General features: G+C 55.2%; 2 protein-coding genes across 5 annotated transcripts in view; one reads left to right on the forward strand and one right to left on the reverse strand.

The window, feature by feature from the left end:
- The window catches only part of LOC122364597 (GTP-binding protein 1-like), a 39372-nt gene extending 28974 nt beyond the window's left edge, over window positions 1-10398 (reverse strand). The window contains exons 1-7 of one of the 4 annotated variants that reach the window (XM_043335149.1): window positions 10314-10398; window positions 9870-10098; window positions 7937-8048; window positions 3559-3668; window positions 2289-2359; window positions 448-611; window positions 56-196 (exon numbers count right to left, since the gene is read on the reverse strand). In XM_043335149.1, the coding sequence (XP_043191084.1) occupies window positions 56-196; window positions 448-611; window positions 2289-2359; window positions 3559-3668; window positions 7937-8048; window positions 9870-10019 (748 nt within the window). In that variant the 5' untranslated portion in view covers window positions 10020-10098; window positions 10314-10398. Of the gene's footprint in view, window positions 1-55; window positions 197-447; window positions 612-2288; window positions 2360-3558; window positions 3669-7936; window positions 8049-9869; window positions 10099-10206; window positions 10225-10313 lie in introns of those variants that run through there. The other 3 variants (XM_043335150.1, XM_043335152.1, XM_043335151.1) reach the window with 3 other exon arrangements.
- A 327-nt stretch (window positions 10399-10725) lies between these two features.
- Window positions 10726-12466, forward strand: LOC122364592 (translation initiation factor IF-2-like). The gene is made up of 4 exons (XM_043335145.1): window positions 10726-11236; window positions 11606-11785; window positions 12004-12372; window positions 12437-12466. The coding sequence occupies exons 1-4, from the start codon at window positions 11054-11056 to the stop codon at window positions 12464-12466; spliced, it is 762 nt and encodes a 253-aa protein (XP_043191080.1). The 5' UTR covers window positions 10726-11053.
- The last annotated feature ends 359 nt before the right edge of the window (window positions 12467-12825 follow it).

Here is a 12825-nt window from a genome sequence, read left to right on the forward strand (position 1 = left end):
GCACATGTGCTACTCCTCCCCTCCCTCCCGGCTCCCTGTCTCGGGGCCCACTCACCGAAGACGGTGGTTTTCAGGTACTTTTCGTGTCCGGCCAGGTCAATGAAGGTGATGACCTTGGACGACTGTCGGCAGATGCGCACCCAGTCCAGCGAGCCGTGCTCGGGGCGGTTCACCACGCGGCCCTGACTGTCGAACCCTGAAACACGCGCCACAGCGGCACCATAGTAACAACAGCGTAACAACAGCGTAACAGCAGCGTGACAGAACGGCAACAACAGCGTAACGGTGTCGGAACAGCAGCGTAACAACAGCGTACAGCACTGAAATACGACCGTAACGGCGCCGTAACACGCGGCACACCGCCCGTGGCCGCAGGCTACACAGGGCGGCGGCTGGGCCGGTGGCCGGCGAGGTCAGTGTGCGGAGCCCGCTGCCCGCGGCACGCACCCAGGATGTCGTTGCCGACGCTGGATGTGCGTCCCGACTCCATCTCGTGTTTGTGCCGGAAGAGCCGCTGCCGGGCCAGGCCGCGCCCGTTGTCCAGCTCGCCGTGGGTGAGCACGCCGAGCAGAGTCGACTTGCCGGCGTCCACGTTCCCCACCACGGCCACCCTGCCGGCGCACAGAGACACACGGGTCAGCGGGGACGGACGGACCGCACCCTGCCGGCGAGCGGACACAGACAGACACACACAGACACAGACACACACAGAGACACGGGTCAGCGGGGACGGACGGACCGCACCCTGCCGGCCAGCGGACACACATACACGCACAGAGACACACAGACACACGCGTCAGCGGGGACGGACGGACCGCACCCTGCCGGCGCACAGAGACACAGACATGCGTCAGCGGGAACGGACGGACCGCACCCTGCCGGCGCACAGAGACACACAGACACACGGGTCAGCGGGGACGGACGGACCGCACCCTGCCGGCGCACAGAGACACACAGACACGCGTCAGCGGGGACGGACGGACCGCACCCTGTCGGCGCACAGAGACACACAGACACGCGTCAGCGGGGACGGACGGACCGCACCCTGCCGGCGCACAGAGACACAGACATGCGTCAGCGGGGACGGACGGCCAGAGGCCGCGCGGAGCCGGGACAGACACACAGACACACGGGTCAGCGGGTACGGACGGACCGCACCCTGCCGGCGCACAGAGACACACAGACACCCACACACAGAAACACACGGGTCAGCGGGGACGGACGGCCAGAGCCCGGCGGAGCCGGGACAGACAGACAGACAGACAGACAGAGGGGGCAGCCACACGTCCCCCTCCCGAGCCGCTGCGCCCGCGCAGTCTGAGCTAGCATACCGCGTCAGTAAACGGTGCTGGCTAGAGATGTCAATCGGATACCAACTTTTTGGTATACCGATACCAAACCGATACCAACTTGGTATTTGGTATTTCTATCGTAAGGTGTTTGGTATTTTGTTGGTATCATTAGCCCTCACTAATGTCTAAGAAATTGGTAAAAAGTTGGTATTTCCCTCAGTTTCCCAAGTTGGTTTGGTTTCGGTATTTTCCCTTGGTTTTGGTTGGTATTTGGTTTGGTATCGGTATTCCGATTTTCCGTAATTTACATCACTAGTGCTGGCCATACATGAAGGGAAGGCGGACTGGCGGGGACCCATCCGACGGGACTACTCGGGGACGATGATAGCGGGCAGGGCCGTCCGACGGAGTCCCCCCCCCCCCCCCCCGCAGTCGCCGGCGCCGCCCGTTTCAGTCGCCGTGTAACCGGACCGCGGCGGGGGCACCCGGGGCGGGAGAGGGGCGGGGGGGGGGGCGGAGCCGGAGACCCGACACCGCCTCGACACCGGTGGGACGCTCAATAAAGGAGACACGCGGCGGGCCGAACCAGCTGAGGATATGTACCTACTGGCGGCGGCCGTCACATGAACTGGGTAGTGGGTACAGATCACACCCACGACACACTGGACACTGGGCAAGATAATAAAAACGCCAACTTGGGGGGCTGAAAGAAAGAGAGAGGGAAACGTAAAGGGGGAGAGAAAGAGAGAGAGAGAGAGAGAGAGAGAGAGAGAGAGAGAGAGAGAGAGAGAGAGAGAGAGAGAGAGAGAGAGAGAGAGAGAGAGAGAGAGAGAGAGAGAGAAATGGAGATGAAGGAAGAGGGAGAGGAGAAACCAATTTAAAGACATAGACAAATTAAGTAAGGCTGGGTGATTAATCCACCGTTCAACACCCGATGGCATTCAATATCCGACCTGGTCACCCAGTGACTGCCGATTCAGACGGCGTGTGACGTACCTGACCTCCATAAAGTCCTGCTCGTCGGCCCGCTTCCTTATCAGGTACTGTCCGGTGACGCCCTCTTCCACCTGGCGGCCACGGGCAGGTCAGGTCAGTTCACACTGCCCACGTCAGCACGCAGGTCAGTTCACACTGCAAAGGTCAGCAGTGAGGTCAGTTCACACTGCACCAAGGGTGGAGAAATATGCCGAGTTGGGGTTGCACGGGCGCAGTAAATCCGCCGCCGCCCTGGCGGTGACCTTGACCTCCGCCGTCTGGTGTGGCTCCAAAGCCAAGCCGGCGCAGCCGGCGTGGAATAGGGAAGACACGTGCTACTCCAACTCGGCACAATTGTCTACCCCTGCACTGCACATGTCAGCAGTGAGGTCAGGTCACACTGCACAGGTCAGCAGTGAGGTCAGGGGCAGGCACAGGTCAGCAGGGAGGTCGTAGGTCAGCAGTGACCTGTGACCTCACTGTGAAGCACAGCCCAGCGGGGTAACGATATGCAAAGTAGGCGCTCAGCCAATAGACTAGACACGGACCGTCACATATCTTTGTGTTATGATTTCCGAAGCGCTGTAATAACCTGCAGTGGGAGCTATCCTCTCGGGTACCGCGGGTCAGCCGCCGCGCAGTGGGGCCGGGGCCGTTCAGGGTCCGTGAGCCGTCACTCGCAGTGGGGCCGGGGCCGTTCAGGGCCCGTGAGCCGTCACTCGCAGTGGGGCCGGGGCCGTTCAGGGCCCGTGAGCCGTCACTCGCAGTGGGGCCGGGGCCGTTCAGGGGCCGTGAGCCGTCACTCGCAGTGGGGCCCGTGAGCCGTTACTCGCAGTGGGGCCCGTGAGCCGTTACTGACAGTGGGGCCCGTGAGCCGTTCAGGGGCCGTGAGCCGTTACTCGCAGTGGGGCCGGGGCAGTTCAGACGTTCAGTGAGTCGTTACTGACAGTGGGGCCGGGGGTGCACAGTGTGCCCGTGAGCCGTCACTCGCAGTGGGGCCGGGGCCGTTCAGGGCCGTGAGCGGTTACTCGCAGTGGGGGCCGGGGATGCACAGTGTGCCCATGAGTCGTTACTGACAGTGGGGCCGGGGCTGCACAGTTGCCCGTGAGCCGTCACTGACAGTGGGGGCCGGAGCTGCACAGTGTGCCCGTGAGCCGTTACTCGCAGTGGGGGCGGGGCCGTTCAGGGGCCGTGAGCCGTCACTCGCAGTGGGGCCGGGGATGCACAGTGTGCCCGTGATACTCGCAGTGGGGGCCGGAGCTGCACAGTGTGCCCGTGAGCCGTTACTCGCCTTTTTCTCCCTGAGCAGCACACAGTCGGCGTCCAGAGTGGCCGCCAAACTCTGCAGGGTGGCCACCGAGGCGGCATACTCGTCCGGCGGCAGGCCCGCCTCACCGCCACCTGCCGGACACAGCACCAACTGTTAGTGCGCACCGCCGCCACCGGTGGCTCTGCCGGACACCGCACACTGCACAGTGAGCGGTGGCAGCGTCACATGAGGAAAAGGGGGCGCGTCGACAGCCAAATATTGGACCGATCAATGGGTTCATTTGTCACGCATTTCTTATCACGACAATTTGACTTATTCATAATCATCGTTATTATCACAATGCTTGATTTATATAGCACAAAATCGAATCCACTTCTTACCGCCGCGGATCGTTTTATCACGCTGCTAATTTTACGAGTAGACCAGTGCCATGATAATGACACGACAACATCATTTACGTCTTATTGGCGTCTTACGTACCCAATGCACATCCTAAAGCACAGGTTCCAGTTGTGAAAACAAGTGTCGCTCTTTGTTAATTGTTTTATCGCAAACATTGCCTTTACTGTGCCATATGAACGAGGGACACCCGACGACCCAGGACACCGTCAATCCACAATCTGTAGGCATTAGGTTATCAAAGACAAGCACGATGCTCTACAGTCTACATTTCCAATTGGGTTCATCATGCAAATTTTACACCGAGTGTGGGGACAAAAGTCAAAGGTTTGCTTCGGGGGCAAACACAAACCTTTGTCTATTGCCGCCAAACTATGCGGATATTTTTTGACGATGATTAGCCGAATCCTAGGTGTGGAGCTACGCGCATCCTGGTGTTACGATTCCTTATTAACCGATGACGTAGTCGAGTTATCATCAGTGTTGTCAAGAGAAGAATAGATACATACCAAGCAATGAACCTAGTCCTCCCAGCCCCGCCGGGCTCCGCAGTCAGCGCCCAGCCCCGCCGGACTCGGCAGTCCGCGCCCAGCCCCGCCGGACTCCGCAGTCCGCGCCGTGCCCCGCCGCCGGCCCGGACTCGGCCCGTTCTGCCGCTGTCCGTGCCCGCCGGACTCGGCCCACTCTGCCGCCCGCTCGGCCGGGACACTGCACCGCTGCACCGTCACACAGCGTTCATCGGTCCGCTGAGATAGCCGGGCGGACCGGCGCGGCCCGATAGCCGTACAGCCGACACGGCTCCGAGAGGTGTCGTCACTGAGCACGGTGTCGGCTGGTCGGCGCACCACCGCCGGCAGGCAGACCCGTCCCACCGCGCTCCGACGGCGCATTACCCGCGTGACCGGGGAACACTCTGTGACTCTGACCGGGGAACACAGCCGTCCCACTATCTAACACGGGTAATGTGCAGTGATATCTGACCGGTGATATCACAGCCGTCCCACTATCTAACACGGGTAATGTGCAGTGATATCTGACGGTGATATCACAGCCGTCCCCCATCTAACACGGGTAATGTGCAGTGATATCTGACCGGGGAACACAGCCGTCCCACCATCTAACACGGGTAATGTGCAGTGATATCTGACCGGGGAACACAGCCGTCCCACCATATAACACGGGTACTGTGCAGTGATATCTGACCGGTGATATCGTCCCACTATCTAACACGGGTAATGTGCAGTGATATCTGACCGATGATATCACAGCCGTCCCACTATCTAACACGGGTAATGTGCAGTGATATCTGACCGATGATATCACAGCCGTCCCACTATCTAACACGGGTAATGTGCAGTGATATCTGACCGGTGATATCACAGCCGTCCCACTATCTAACACGGGTAATGTGCAGTGATATCTGACCGGGGAACACAGCCGTCCCACCATCTAACACGGGTAATGTGCAGTGATATCTGACCGGGGAACACAGCCGTCCCACTATCTAACACGGGTACTGTGCAGTGATGTCTGACCGATGATATCACAGCCGTCCCACTATCTAACACGGGTACTGTGCAGTGATATCTGACCGGTGATATCACAGCCGTCCCACTATCTAACACGGGTACTGTGCAGTGATATCTGACCGGTGATATCACAGCCGTCCCACCATCTAACACGGAGTACTGTGCAGTGATATCTGACCGATGATATCACAGCGGTCCCACTATCTAACACTAATGTGCAGTGATATCTGACCGGGAACACAGCCGTCCCACTATCTAACACGGGTAATGTGCAGTGATATCTGACCGGTGATATCACAGCCGTCCCACTATCTAACACGGGTAATGTGCAGTGATATCTGACCGGGGAACACAGCCGTCCCACCATCTAACACGGGTAATGTGCAGTGATATCTGACCGGGGAACACAGCCGTCCCACTATCCAACACGGGTAATGTGCAGTGATATCTGACCGATGATATCACAGCCGTCCCACTATCTAACACGGGTACTGTGCAGTGATATCTGACCGGTGATATCACAGCCGTCCCACCATCTAACACGGGTACCTACTGTGCAGTGATATCTGACCGGTGATATCACAGCCGTCCCACCATCTAACACGGAGTACTGTGCAGTGATATCTGACCGGTGATACCACAGCCGTCCCACTAGCCAACACGGGTACTGTGCAGTGATATCTGACCGGTGATATCACAGCCGTCCCACCATCTAACACGGGTAATGTGCAGTGATATCTGACCGATGATATCACAGCCGTCCCACTATCTAACACGGGTACTGTGCAGTGATATCTGACCGGTGATATCACAGCCGTCCCACCATCTAACACGGGTACTGTGCAGTGATATCTGACCGGTGATATCACAGCCGTCCCACCATCTAACACGGAGTACTGTGCAGTGATATCTGACCGGTGATACCACAGCCGTCCCACTATCCAACACGGGTACTGTGCAGTGATATCTGACCGGGGAACACAACCGTCCCACTGACCAGCCCCCACGTCCGACTCGCCGGAGCGAGGTGGGACTGGTAGTTCTATACACTCTGGACTGGCAGTTCACCAGGACCGCTAGAGCGAACTGACAGAAGGAGTCGAGGCCAAACGCTTGGTTTTCCACCTATTGAAGTATCCGCAGGTAATCTAAAGGCTAGAGCGGGCGTTATTTCAACTTCATAACAACACTGAAGTAAAGTAATGTTTTGTTAATGTTAAGAATATCGGTTCAACATTAACGAGAAAAAATAGTTGAGCTACTGCCTGTACACATTCATTCCATCAGGATTGCAATCATCCAGACTTTGAATCGCCATTTTGTCATCAATTCGTCTCGCGTCGCCGATAAAAATGTCAGTCTCTCTTCAAAAACAATCGCTAGATCATGACAGACATCGCGACCATCCAAGCTGCCCGATGTAGGCGGCAGGTGAGCGAGCAGCCACCGCCGCCGACCCCCGGTGCCGCGCCGGCCGCCCCCCGGTGCCCCCGGTGCCGCGCAGCCCGCCGCCGGCCCACCTTCTGCCACGCCGACCCACCTTCTGCCACGCCGACCCACCTTCTGCCACGCCGACCCACCTTCTGCCACGCCGACCCACCTTCTGCCACGCCGACCCACCTTCTGCCACACCGACCCACCTTCTGCCACACCGACCCACCTTCTGCCACGCCGATCCACCTTCTGCCACGCCGACCCACCTTCTGCCACGCCGACCCACCTTCTGCCACGCCGACCCACCTTCTGCCACACCGACCCACCTTCTGCCACGCCGACCCACCTTCTGCCACACCGACCCACCTTCTGCCACACCGACCCACCTTCTGCCACGCCGACCCACCTTCTGCCACGCCGACCCACCTTCTGCCACGCCGACCCACCTTCTGCCACGCCGACCCACCTTCTGCCACACCGACCCACCTTCTGCCACCCCGACCCACCTTCTGCCACCCCGACCCACCACACCGACCCACCTTCTGCCACACCGACCCACCACACCGACCCACCTTCTGCCACACCGACCCACCACGCCGACCCACCTTCTGCCACGCCGACCCACCTTCTGCCACGCCGACCCACCTTCTGCCACACCGACCCACCTTCTGCCACCCCGACCCACCTTCTGCCACCCCGACCCACCACACCGACCCACCTTCTGCCACACCGACCCACCACACCGACCCACCTTCTGCCACGCCGACCCACCTTCTGCCACCCCGACCCACCACACCGACCCACCTTCTGCCACGCCGACCCACCTTCTGCCACGCCGACCCACCTTCTGCCACGCCGACCCACCTTCTGCCACGCCGACCCACCTTCTGCCACGCCGACCCACCTTCTGCCACGCCGACCCACCTTCTGCCACGCCGACCCACCTTCTGCCACGCCGACCCACCACGCCGACCCACCTTCTGCCACGCCGACACACCTTCTGCCACGCCGACCCACCTTCTGCCACGCCGACCCACCTTCTGCCACGCCGACCTCGTAGATGGTCTCTCCCTGTCCCTCCTCGACGCGGGCCGCCAGCCGGGAGCGCAGCAGGTCGAACTGCTCCGTGCTGGGACTGACCAGCACCGTCTGAAACGGAGCGGCCGCCGGCGTCACAGCTGACCCACTCTAGAGCCTCGGGGACGGACAGAGGTGGCTGCTGCTGACTAACAGACAGACACAAACTGCCGACTAACTGTCCAATCAAAGGACAAAGCATGTGAGTGGCTCAACAATCAGGTATAGATAATATAAGAAAAAAATCCTGTTGTGTCAAATAATTCCCAGCAATAGGCACTTCACATGTCAGTAGGCGGAACTATGGTCATGAGTACCCAAATATAGGAACGTTCCCATTTTTGGGAACGGAGTTCCCAAATATGGGAACGGGCGTTCCCATTTATGAGAACGGAAGGCAATTTTTCGACCGTTCGCCCACTAAAACTCAAAAGTGCATCACGTCTCAAAAAAGTGCACGCTGATTTAAGTATCTACTAAATCTCCATAAGGTTATCTTTAATCTGACCGTGGAACAAGGAAATTGACCGTGGAATGATATTTTTAATGATTTTTTAAAAATGACAGAATGGTTGAAATATGGGTTATACGACATTTAACATGCAATTTTAAGGAAAATGAAGCATTTTTTACATTTTGAGGTCAAGTATAATAATTTTCGCCTGGTTATGAAGTTTCATTCTAGCGACACCAGATGCTGACATATGCAAGCGAACACGCGGACAGTCCCGAGGTAATATTGTTGACTTTTGGTGTCGGGGCGATCGACCGCGTGGAACGTCAGTGATTTTACCGAACTACTGTTGTAAACTCAGTTTCAGTGGTTTAAAATCATTCAGCTGTATTTTATCAGCCCTGAAAGACATATTTTATTTGGATGCTAGCTGTTTAGCGTTGTTTTATAAGCAGCGTCATGAGCGTGGTTTTTGTCTTCGGCGTTTCTAAGCATGATCGTTTGGGGGGATTTTCTCTGATATAGGTCGCTCTGTGTGGCTTATTTATAATTTTTATGCTGATTTCGATCATTCCTCGTGCCCATCCTACCAGACCTTTTGCCACTTACACTCATTAAGAAAGGAAAAAACTAGATTTTCATTGGGACTAGGTGTTTTGAGGGTGTAACATATTCAGCGTTCCCATTTTTGGATACTTCTTGTGCTCGTCAACTCTCGGTGATTAGCAGACAGGTGCTTGACATGTCTCCACCCTCGGCGCGGACGGTGGATATAGGTATGGAAGACCTTGTTGAACATCGCTGAGCGTTGTGGATTACGTAATCCTGCAGAGGGGGGCGTGCCCGCTGCGAGATCGACGGGAATAAAAGCGCAGAAGACCGGGCGAAACATGCAACGGTCTTGCCGGAAAGGTCATCTGATGATTGTTGCGTTAACAATAATTTGCGGCGTTGGACGTGATGCTTGTTAATGAAAAGAGCCCCTGAAAGGCGTCGGTGAAATCGTTCCCAATTTTGGGTACGCCGTTCCCATAATAAGGAACGCTTGCAGCGCCAGTGTACGAGAGCGTTCCCAAATTTGGGCTCGCGGCCCGGGTGATGGACTGCTTTAGAAATAGGGGAACGATTTGAAACTACGATGGGCCTTACAATATCAAACTCTTTCCCAACAATATTGAGACATCTATCAGGCGATTCACGATCGTTTTATATTTTTTGGACGTCATTTAACGGTTCTTTTTCTTGTTTTAAATAATGCCTACATGGCGTTCCCATATTTGGGTTTATCGTTCCCAAACATGGGAACGAAAATGCGTTCCCGAAAATGGGTACGCTTGACCATAGTTCCGCCTACTGATGTGCACAGAGCTCCAGAACTAACAGGTTCTTATCAACATTGTTAGGGTTCAAAGTCCTGCACAGCAAAATGAGAACCTTACCTTATTGCTGAGAATAGCAAACTTCTCCTCCTCCATCTGTTCCTCAGAGGTGAGTCCTGCATCTTCCGGGGCAGCTGCTTGGGCGGCACCCCCTTGGTCTAATTGCAATGCAGCTCCTTGTGGCTGATTTAATACCTCTGTCTCAGCCATTTGCAAAGTGGTGAGTGCAAACCAGGACTGTTAATTTATTGTACTGATAACTATGAAATTTTGTTAACAATCTCTGGCACTGAAACATAACAAAGCAGTTAAATATATAACTCAAACTCAAACTATGACTAAATCATTAACAAGAATACAGTCAGGTGGCCGGAACCATGTCTGAAATAGCACCAACCGAAGCTTTTATGGTGTGTGTGAGCGGCCTCAACATTGTGCAACATCTGTAACGAAGCATGTCAATAGTTAGCCATATTTGGATGATGTTAAATACCCTAAACTTACATCAACCACCTACACAGACAGCTGGATGAAAAGCCTTGGGATTCCAAAACAAAACATTACGCACTCCTCGACATATGCGTCAAAGATGAAACAGCTCAAAATTAAAAAAACTAGTCATATATTTTTTCCTCTGATTATTCTCCCTTTGATAATTAATTATACGGTCTAATTAAAAGTAAATCGGTAAATTGGGATTCTTGAGTGGAAAACAATGTAAAAATTCAAGTAAGCCCTTTTTCTAACGAAATTTTACGCGCGAAAAATGAAAAGTGCGGCATTTGTGAACCGGGCGGCATTTAAGGTTATTAACTAACAACCCCTTGTTAACAACAAACACGTCTACTATCTACTTTTTATCAGATTTTTATAGTCTATGCTGCTTATTTTCTGCATATAGGGCCTTGTTTTCTGCGAAGTAGGTGCCTATTTAGTACAGCATATTGGGTTACATGATACTGCCTTGGTCACATGATTTATATACGCCCTTGTGCGGAATCAGCAATCGTTTAATGCTTTGGTTCCTATATCAAAAGCTGTTGATGTTTTTAGCTAGTACCCCTATTGACGATCACAATCAGGCTACCTACCAAGGCTATATAAAATATACTCTTAAATTTAAACCTACCTACCTACCTATCTAATACCTTAACAAAATCAGCATAATGATGTGTTGGCCATTCTGTTTTTTGAGTTTTTAATCTGAAAACAGCTTGCCATAACTTTGTTTTTGTGTTGAAGCGATGGCTGACCTGTCTCAGTCTGCTGATGCTGATACAAGCACTAATTTGGACAGCAGTTATACGGGCTCTCCGCTTGCTAAGCTAAGCAGTCGTGTGGGTCAGCTACGGGTATGGCAGGAACAGCAGAGAGCTAGACTTATCAGGCAACAGGAAGAGACACAACGTGTTTTTGAAGAAAAGCAGGTACATACCTAATATGCAGTAGTATGCAGCTACTAGCAGTCTTTAATTTTAATTTGATATGGATTTAATTGATTTCAAAAACTGAACTGACAAAATTGACCACTTTGACTGATTAATGTGCTTTCTTGTAAGAAGTATTTAAGCTACAGGATTGAGTTTAAGCTACTTGGGTAGGCACTTGTCCATATTTATAAACCACTTTGATTGCCTATTAACATTATGAGCAAATGACCTCAGCCAGAATGCCTTAAATTTCAATTCACCATTGTCATTATTGCATTTGATCGTGTCTGGCTCATATTATGAGTAGAATGAGTGCTGAAATGCTGAACTGAATAAAAATCATCATTTGATTTGGCTATTTTTCAGAGTGAGCTAGCTGCATTGATAGGCAGTCCTGGTTCGGGTGGAGGGTCTCCGGCACGGCAGGCTGGCGGAGCCCAGAGGCTTGCTAACTCTCCTGCCACTAATTCATCCAGCACTGCACCGGCTGACAGACATAACAGCTGCTCGGCCACAGAGACCAACACAATGAGCCCTCAACGGCAGGTCAGTGCTTGAATCTCACACAACAGGTAGTGGCTGCCGTAAATCAGAGCCCTGAGCTCTTAGCGGGGTGGATTTTGCACCCGTTGTTGTGCACGGTTTAATATTTTAATGATAATGCTTCTTTTAAACGCCTACTACTATAGGTCTACCAATTTTTAGCTGCTAACCCAGTGCAAGCTGTTAGTTGTTCCCTGATGGCATGTGGTGGCTGTTTTCAGTCAGAGGGTCCCGGAGCGCCGGCGGAGCACGAGGACACCCCACTGCGGCCGGTCCAGTTCGACACCCTCCTGGAGCGGGAGCTGCAGCGGCAGACGCCGCCGGCGCCGGCGGCCAAGACCGCGGCCGGCCCACCAGCCGCCAAGCGGCCGTTCCTGAAGCGCGGCACGGGTCTGCAGCGGTTTGGCCTGCGGCCCGGACAGCAGGTGCGGCTGAGGCCGGGCAGGGGGCGCGCCGGCCGCGCTGCCGGCCGCGGCGGCCGGATAGTGCTGCGCTCGGCTCCGCGCGGTGACGGCCCGTGGCGGCCGGCGCCCGGCCGGGACCGGGTGGCCGACCCGGCCGACACACTGGCGCTGCTGGGCGACCTGCGGGTGGCGGCCGGGCCCGCCGCCAGTGCGGCGCGGCCCGCTCCCGGTCTGAGCCACCGGCCGGCAGCACCCAGCGCGCCGCCGGCCGGCCGGCTGAACCTGCCCAGCGTCGGCCGACCGCGGAGCCATCTGCCGGCCGGCGCCATCACTGTGGAGAAGGTGTCGCGGCCGCCGGGCGGCGCCACCGGCGCACCCGACCAGCAGCCGGACAGCACGCCGCGAGGCAAGGTCAGTCTGGGTGACCCGGGGAGGTCAGTCTGGGTGACCCGTCACACGGTACAGAAACTACACGGTGATCGCAGTATTAGTTGGGTAGGTACATATCACGAGTTTCGTTGGCGAGAGGTGCGTTGGACGTAAAACGCCGCCCCCTCAGTTAACTTTGGGTTAACTCATGCTGGGTTTCTGAAACGTGTTTAGATGTGGGGATTCTGCGAGTGATCGTTTTGTGGCCCG

Source organism: Amphibalanus amphitrite, unplaced genomic scaffold (assembly GCF_019059575.1).
Source record: "Amphibalanus amphitrite isolate SeventyFive unplaced genomic scaffold, NRLGWU_Aamphi_draft 000685F_arrow, whole genome shotgun sequence".
NCBI classification, from domain to species: Eukaryota; Metazoa; Arthropoda; class Thecostraca; order Balanomorpha; family Balanidae; genus Amphibalanus; species Amphibalanus amphitrite.

Excerpts from the sequence above, each read along its gene's own strand:
- LOC122364592 (XM_043335145.1), top strand. The coding sequence starts at position 11,054 with ATGGCTGACCTGTCTCAGTCTGCTGATGCTGATACAAGCACTAATTTG. Across the intron at positions 11,237-11,605 it reads GTGTTTTTGAAGAAAAGCAG|AGTGAGCTAGCTGCATTGAT; the intron begins GTACATACCTAA and ends GCTATTTTTCAG. Across the intron at positions 12,373-12,436 it reads CGCTGCTGGGCGACCTGCGG|CACCCAGCGCGCCGCCGGCC; the intron begins GTGGCGGCCGGG and ends ACCGGCCGGCAG.